General features: G+C 48.0%; 1 protein-coding gene across 4 annotated transcripts in view; it reads right to left on the reverse strand.

The window, feature by feature from the left end:
- Nucleotides 1-8,405: 8,405 nt before the first annotated feature.
- LOC135530914 (voltage-dependent P/Q-type calcium channel subunit alpha-1A-like) overlaps nt 8,406-9,020 on the reverse strand; it is an 8,578-nt gene continuing 7,963 nt past the window's right edge. For all 4 annotated transcript variants that reach the window (XM_064959084.1, XM_064959085.1, XM_064959082.1 and 1 more), the window contains one exon: nt 8,406-8,883. In XM_064959084.1, coding sequence (XP_064815156.1) covers nt 8,491-8,883 — 393 coding nt within the window. In that variant the 3' untranslated portion in view covers nt 8,406-8,490. The remainder of the gene's footprint in view (nt 8,884-9,020) is intronic.

Consider the following 9,020-nt stretch of genomic DNA (forward strand, 5'->3'; position numbering starts at 1 on the left):
TGGCACTGGACTGATATGGTATGGTTCTCTACTGTGGCACTGGACTGATATGGTATGGTTCTCTACTGTGGCACTGGACTGATATGGTATGGTTCTCTACTGTGGCACTGGACTGATATGGTATGGTTCTCTACTGTGGCACTGGACTGATATGGTATGGTTCTCTACTGTGGCATTGGACAGATATGGTATGGTTCTCTACTGTGGCACTGGACTGATATGGTATGGTTCTCTACTGTGGCACTGGACTGATATGATATGGTTCTCTACTGTGGCATTGGACAGATATGGTATGGTTCTCTACTGTGGCACTGGATTGATATGGTATGGTTCTCTACTGTGGCACTGGACTGATATGGTATGGTTCTCTACTGTGGCACTGGACTGATATGGTTTGGTTTCTACTGTGGCACTGGACTGATATGGTATGGTTCTCTACTGTGGCACTGGACTGATATGGTATGGTTTCTACTGTGGCACTGGACTGATATGGTATGGTTTCTACTGTGGCACTGGACTGATATGGTATGGTTCTCTACTGTGGCACTGGACTGATATGGTTTGGTTTCTACTGTGGCACTGGACTGATATGGTATGGTTCTCTACTGTGGCACTGGACTGATATGGTATGGTTTCTACTGTGGCACTGGACTGATATGGTATGGTTCTCTACTGTGGCACTGGACTGATATGGTATGGTTCTCTACTGTGGCACTGGACTGATATGGTATGGTTTCTACTGTGGCACTGGACTGATATGGTATGGTTCTCTACTGTGGCACTGGACTGATATGGTATGGTTTCTACTGTGGCACTGGACTGATATGGTTTGGTTTCTACTGCAGATTCACCCCACCTCACTCCTATGCTTCACCATAAGGAGGCTAACACTGAAAACAGATCTTAAATCAGTGTCTATGGGACAAATTGATGGTATTGGGATATTATAAGGTGATGGTTGGGAGACTGTATGGAATGAAGAGTGAGGGGCCTTGAGGGTTTCCATGGTGACAGTAGAAGACGCTCCACACATCTCTAGGGATTCAATCACACCCACAGTTGTCAAGAATCTCGGTGTTGTCACTGTGTGCGTTTTGGCACGTGCAGACACACACACACACACACGCACACACACACGCACACGCACACACACACACACACAGAAGGCTCTAAACATGCACATGCGCACATACACACATGATACTCACCCGTTCTCCTGCGAAAACAATGTAATGACAACATACACATAGGCCTTTGAATGGTGCGTTATGTCAACCAATGTATACTCTGTTTAAAGCATGAGTGCACCACCTTGTGTTCATGTATGGTATTACATGGAAATGGACCACTTGAGTGAGACTTCAAGCACAATTGAAGAGTGGAAGTGATGTCGTCGACACTATGTCGCTCTGGATTAGAATATCTGCTAAATGATTGAAATGTAAACGTTGAAAAATAAATGTAGGGGCGATAAAAGAGAAAATAGATGGACATGGTCAGATTGTTTCAGAAAGTTTATGGAAGATGTACACAGGAAGAGTTTACAGAGCAAATGTACAGAGAGAGAAAGAGAATGATGACAGACCCAACACAACGATCACCTATTCATTCACCCATGCCCTCCCTCCAGACCTTACTCGTCGATCACAGAGAGAGAAGGAATAGGATGGTAGGTGAGGCAATACTGGATGGAGAGAAGAGAACAGTTGGAGAGAAAACATTATGGAAACATTATGAAAGCGTTATTCAGTGCAGTGTGTGTTGTCTATCTACAAAGAAGATTTGGTTCCTACTGTACAGTGTAAGGCACTGAAGATAACTTACTGTAGATGAGGTGTGAACACACGCACTCACACACGCACTCACACACTCTCTCACTCACACACGCACAAGCACACACGTAGCAAACACACACGAACACAACACACAGACACAGAATGTCTCACTGTCATGCCAGTAAACCCAGCCCTGATGAGGTTGGTGACCCTCCACTCCAAAATGAGCTGGGGGATGCAGGTGGAGGTCAATGAGAAAATGGCAGCTGATGACATCATAATGAAGGCTGTATTGGCAAGCAGAAGAAGGCGGAGCTAGAAAATGAACCAAGAACGTTCCAGTGCCATTTGTGAAATAATGTGACTTGTGACACTACTTCTAACCGGGGTCTGTTCAGGAGGGTGCAAATGTTACAGAAAACAATCAGATAGAAATGCATCAAGTAGAACGGATATGCTTGTCAGTCTGACAGAAAAGGGTGTCGTGTTAGCGCTATTCATTACATTTCTATCTGTTCTTTTCCAGAACGTTTCACCTCAGCAGAACGATTCACCTCAGCAGAACATACCAGAACTTTTCACCTCAGCGGAACATACCAGAACGTTTCATCTCAGCAGAACGATTCACCTCAGCAGAACATACCAGAACGTTTCACCTCAGCGGAACGTACACCCTGCTGTGCCCCCGCCCCCCCCACATGGACTCTCTCACCCTGACCCTTGACCCCAACACACACGCATGCACACACCTAGTGCTGTACAAGGGGAGACCACACCACTGTATGGTTTGGGATACATACAGATGACTTTTGGCAGCACTACTGTACCTGCACATGAAACCCCTTTAGTTTGTTAGGAGAGCCCTTATTTCTGGATCAACACACACTAGCCTCACACACCAATCATTTACATAATTTCACAAACGCAGAACAGTTGAATGGGGTTGGATTGGCTTTCGGAGGTCGTCTGCTTTCTCAAAGAGGAGGGAAAAATGATAGAGAGAGTTGATCAAGAAGTCACATCAGAAATAGAAAGGAAAGACAAAAAATAAATGGATAGGAACGTAGGATGGATGGATGAACGATTGAGAGTAAACTAGAAACTTCGTAAATCCTCCTTTTCACAAATCTTCTGTTTTTTTTTTTTAATAAACAAAATAAACCCCTTAAAATGGTCATTCATTTTATAATGGTTGGAGCACACAATCCACACAACATGCAACAACGGCAGTGTTGTGTGTCGATGTCAGCCATTTTGGATCTGCAGTTACAATTCTGGACAAGCATGTTGGTGTTGCTGAGCCGAAATGGAGTAGTCAGTTTCCTGCCTGATCAGTGGACACCCACAGTGTCAAGTGCAAGTAGTTTTCAGCGGCAGATTCATGATGAATGGTAGGTGGTCTGTAATGGAGGTTAAGGGGAGAAGGGAAGACATTACAAATGTCCATGCCAGATAACAAACCATACAGTAACTCAAACCCTAGGCCTATATTTTTTCATATGATTTTATAAATTGATATCATATTATATGATATAACTGACTAACTGCCTTAGCGTGCCTATTATATAGTGTAGATTCTATCTATTTAGCTATCTATCTCTAGAGACACCTGAGAAGTAAACAAATCATTGCCTTTTCGCCCCTGCAATTACAGTATCTCACTACACTGTGTGAAACTGGGCGAAGGAGATCCCCAAAATGGCCGCCATATCAAAAGTAGTTTCCATTCCCCTCTCTTCCTGCGCTTTACTCACTGTTCCAACCTACTAAGCAAAGCCCAGTCCCTACTGCCTTGCTCCCAACCGCTACCTGCCCACAGGCAGCGACTAGGACTCTTTAAGGCGTAGTGTGGTTGACGTTGATCAACCACAGGAGGGGGCGAGGGGGATGGTGAGGGGCGAGCTGGGAAGGGTAGATGTGACTCTGAAAACAGAAGGCACTGAGGCACTGGGGTTTCTGGGTAGATAAACACCCCTCTGATGTAGGTCCCCCCCCCTCTCTCTCTCTGGACCTACCTATACGGAGGGCAGGGGTGGTATATGTAGCCCCCCCCTCTCTCTCTGGACCTACCTATACGGAGGGCCCCCCCTCTCTCTCTGGACCTACCTATACGGAGGGCAGGGGTGGTATATGTAGCCCCCTCTCTCTCTGGACCTACCTATACGGAGGGCAGGGGTGGTATATGTAGCCCCCCCCCCCCTCTCTCTCTGGACCTACCTATACGGAGGTCAGGGGTGGTATATGTAGCCCCCCCCCTCTCTCTCTGGACCTACCTATACGGAGGGCAGGGGTGGTATATGTAGCCCCCCCCCCTCTCTCTCTGGACCTACCTATACGGAGGGCAGGGGTGGTATGGACCTGTACGGAGGGCCCCCCCCTCTCTCTGGACCTACCTATACGGAGGGCAGGGGTGGTTTTTGTTGCCCCCCCCCCCCTCTCTCTGGACCTACCTATACGGAGGGCAGGGGTGGTATATGTAGCCCCCCTCTCTCTCTCTGGACCTACCTATACAGAGGGCAGGGGTGGTATATGTAGCCCCCCCCCCTCTCTCTGGACCTACCTATACGGAGGTCAGGGGTGGTATATGTAGCCCCCCTCTCTCTGGACCTACCTATACGGAGGGCAGGGGTGGTATATGTGCCCCCGCTCCCCTTCCCAGTTCACTACACTGGGCCTGGGATTGGACAGCTTGGGAGAATGATAGAGGGAGCAGGAGAGGACAAAACACTGCAGGAGGGTCAAAAATAAAGGAAAGATGTGCTATGAAGGACAAGGATATCGTGAGTGATTGTGCAAAAGCAAAACGATGTGGGCATACCCTCTATCTATATAGTTCTATCCATCTATATCAAAACGCTGTATATACACTATCTGACACTACACTATCTGACCCATAGAAATATAATCTATAGATATGCCGTCATTGACTTGAATTGGGAGGCCTGTTCTACACTTTCTATTTCTATGCGCCCACGTACGTATTGTCATTTATTTATAATGGTACAACCACTCTGCACTATAATGGTAAAGGAGAAATGAATGTTGGATAGATCTGCATAGAGTTTGTAGTGGATCTTGTGTGGAGCTACAGTGACAAAGTGCAATTTGAATCTGTGTAGCTGATTTCAATGGAGAGTTTCTGAGCTCTAGCCACTTCGCTAGAGTGTTTGAAGTAAATAAAAGTACGTTTTTCTCTCTATAATATATAAACTTTTATATCTCTATATATCTATATTGTATCTATCATTTTACGAGTTATGATAGGGAATATCTGTTACAATCTACATAACTGTCATCATAGCAAAATAAATATGTTTTCATCCAAAACATCTGGAAACAATCATGTTAGCTAACCTGTCTAAAGAATGTTCTAGAATGTACTAGAGTTTCTAGAACGTCTTAGAGATTCTAAAATGTTTCTAGAATGTTCTACTCTGGCTTGGTAAAGCAAGCAGCTCAATGCTAAACATGTCATGGAAAATCAGAAAGACAGAGAGACTCGACAGCGAGTGGAGAGCTCTTGGGGATGTGAGGTGGAGCTCGTTCACAACATAGAGGTAGAAAGAGGGCTCTAGGTGGATATAACCCAGTATAAGTCCTCTTTCTAACTCTATGGTCCACAGCTAGCTGTAAATCAGATACTGTGTGGAGGTCTGACGGTTGGTTGGTTGGCCGGTTCATTTGGCTATGACTGGGGCGCACTCAGCAGGACACAATGTTTTTGGAACGCTTGGATAGAAAAATGCTATTTAGAACAAACATGCATCTCTTACACGTAGAATGAAGAACCACGTCGGCTCTGTTAATGACATTTCTATCTGCAACGTTTGACAACATTTGGCTACTGAACGTGTCCCCGGTTCTCTGTCTACCACTGAGGGGGGACCTATCAGAGGTAAAGAGCAGCGTTACACAACGCCACACAGTTCCATCTGTGTTGCTCACAATCACAATCCGACATCTAACCTCTCCCTGAAAAGTTTATGCATGTTGCATGTATCGGACCCAGTTAAAGGCGTTTTGGAACAGTTTGGAAACAGTTTGGGAACAGTTTGAACAGAACCCAAGGAAAATAAACAATGAAAACTAGATGACACAGCAGATTGAAACTCCAAAAAACATGACAACAGATCTACGGCAAACAACTATCATCACTCATCGTTTTGCATTGACATTGATATCAGTATTTATAGGACTATCATCATTATTAACAATACAAATCAATGATTTAAAGAGGTTGAAGTTCTCTCTCCCCATAGCTCTCTCAATTCTTACTTATTCCTCAAAACAATTTAGGAATATCTTAGTACAACAGGAGTATCTTAGTCAAATTTAGGAGTATCTCAGGAACTTAGAGGAGTACTTTCAAGATAAGAAAATGGTAGCTTTAAAACCCTATTGGGCGGAAATCAAACTTAAAAAAGGTTGTCCATCGGATCCTTAGGGTGATATAGAACAAATATTTACTCAATAAACAAACGCATGATGATAGACAGAGTCAGAGAGAGAGAGAGAGAGTCAGAGAGAGAGAGAGAGAGAGAGTCAGAGAGAGAGAGAGAGAGAGAGTCAGAGAGAGAGAGAGAGAGTCAGAGAGAGAGAGAGAGAGTCAGAGAGAGAGAGAGAGAGACAGAGAGAGAGAGAGAGAGAGAGAGAGTCAGAGAGAGTGAGAGAAAGAGAGAGAGTCAGAGAGAGAGAGAGAGAGAGTCAGAGACAGAGAGAGTCAGAGAGAGAGAGAGTCAGAGAGAGAGAGAGAGAGTCAGAGAGAGAGAGAGAGAGAGACAGAGAGAGAGAGAGAGTCAGAGAGAGAGTCAGAGAGAGAGAGACAGAGAGAGAGTCAGAGAGAGAGAGAGAGAGAGAGTAAGAAAAAGAGAACTTCTTCAATCAAAACCTAAAATGTAAGTGTTCTATAAACCCAATATGCCCCCATATCCCCAACAGTAGATTTTCTCTCTGGGTATTTTTTTCATGCATCATAACGGATTAACAGAGGCTTGAGCGAACGCAACAGAAGAACCAAGCTCCAATGTCCAAGAAGAAGAACTAGAAGAAGAAGAAATACTGAAGAAATGGTCTTTTCCCTCCCTTCCCTTCTTTCTGTCCGCGCCTCCTCACATCCTCTTCCTTCCCTGTCCTTTCTTTTCCGGCAGGATGGAGGAGAGAGGAAGGGGGGGGGGAGAAGATAGTGGGGGCAAACAAACTACGCCCCCTAAGGGTCCATAACTCTGCCCCCAGCCCCTCCCCTGTGGCCCCACCCACCGGAACAGGACGTGATGTCACACGAGGCCCCACCCACCGGACGTGAGGTCACACCAGGTCCGTCGTCAGCATTTCGTGAGTCTGTAACAGTAAACAGGAGATGATAAAACTCATCAAATATCAGCCAGCTCTGTCATTGGCTGGTTTTTGCAGTAGAGGCGGAGCTTCCTGGTTCTAGTCCGGTCCCTTTAAGGAAAGTTTAAGTTAAAGTGGTTGTTCTCCCTTTTTTTCTCCTCTTTTTTTTCAAAGTTTGTTTTTGTTTTCTGTTCTTTAGTCTTCAAGTTAGATTTTTCTGGAGGCATAGCTTGGCGTGTATAAGGATAGGGGGTCCTGGCATGGGTTTTCGTTTTTTTTTTTTTAAACATGTCCGTCTAGGTTAGACCAAGAGCAGTGTTAGCTAGCTAGCGTTTAGCTGTTAGCTCCTAACACTTATCAGGCTAGTAGAATAGAATGACAGAACAGCAAGAGCACCCAGGTTTAGCTTAACTTAACTAACCCACCTATCCCCTAAACAGTCTGGGAGAGGGGCTTTGATTTACCATTCATTGGCCACTTGTAACTTAATATACATGCTCCTCCCTTCCTTTCATCGTTCTTTCTTCCCTCTCCACACCTCCGTCAGCACCTCTCCACCATCCCTCGGTCTACTCCCCCCTGGGCACGCTGAGAGCTCTGGGTATGGTAGTTGAGACAGAGGAGAAGAGGAGAGGTGCGTAGTTCTGTAGCTGTCTCTCGTTGTCATGTCTGCTCTGAGTTTAGAGTCTCACACACCCACACAGTGTGCCTCCTCTCCTCTAACCATCCCTCCATCCCTCATCATTCCATCCAAGTCTGAGTCTCAGGGGTGGAGGTAGAGAGATGGAGAGACTTCTCCCAAATTCTCCTCTCCTCCTTTCCTTTCCTCACCCCCTTCTGCATCCCTTTACCCTTCATTCAAGTCTGCATAACGAAGAACAGAGGACGGGGGAGACGGAGAGACTCCTCTCCTCCCTCCTTTTCCTCCCTTCCTCTCCTCCCTCGTTCTTCTGTTCCTTCGCTGTGCTAGCACCAGTCGTCCTCGTCCGTCTCGCTGTAGGGTTCGTGCAGTCCCTTCCGGGGGCCTCTGGGGCCTCCATGGGGGACCCGGTGATGAGGGGGGGACCGGTGGGGTGGTCCCCCTGGATTGGGGTGTTGATGTGGGGGCCCTCGCCGGTGCGGGGAGGGCGAAGACGAGCGGTAACCATTTGGGACTCGTCGGGGGTGAGTGGGAGCAAGTGGAGGTGGTGGGCCCACACCGCCCCCGTGCCGGGCAGTCCTGGGGGAGCGTGGGTGCGGGTTGCCGTGCGGGTGTGGGTTGCCGTGCGGGTGGGGGTTGCCGTGGGGATGTGGGTTGCTGAGGCTCTGCTCGTAGGCGGGCGGCTCATGCTGGCGCTCGTACTCGCAGTCACGCTCATAGAATGGGCCACCCTCGCTCTCCAGACTATCCCCGGGAGGGGGACCGCTCCAGCGCCCGTGGCGGGGACCGGGGTGACCCATGGTGGGGCGGAGGTGAACGAGACCCCGACTGGTGCCGGGCCGATCTCGGAGACCCGTGCCTCGACCCTCCGTGCTCAAGTGGGGAAACGTGACGCGATGGCGGGCGGTGATACCCCCCTCCGTCGTGCTCTGGGGGGGAGAAGTGTCGGGGGGAGGGGGAGCGGAGTCGTCCAGGGGGACCTGCTCCGTAGGTGGGCTTGGGGTGTCGTATGGCTGGGGAGTAGGTGACGTGGGGGCGTGGCACGGCGGGGGTCTGAGGCAGCTGGCGGCGCCCGCGGCGGGGGGTGGAGGTACCGGATGTGGAGGGGACGGGGCTGCCGCTCACCGAGCTACTGCCCTACAGCAAATATGGCGACAAGGCAAATCAAAAAGCACCACAAAATTAACCAACCACAGCCAACCACAAAGGAACCACGACCACAACCACACCGACCAGAGAGATAGAGAGGAGATAGAGAGAGGAGATAGAGAGAG

This window comes from Oncorhynchus masou, unplaced genomic scaffold (genome assembly GCF_036934945.1).
Source record: "Oncorhynchus masou masou isolate Uvic2021 unplaced genomic scaffold, UVic_Omas_1.1 unplaced_scaffold_1459, whole genome shotgun sequence".
In the NCBI taxonomy this organism is placed as follows: domain Eukaryota; kingdom Metazoa; phylum Chordata; class Actinopteri; order Salmoniformes; family Salmonidae; genus Oncorhynchus; species Oncorhynchus masou.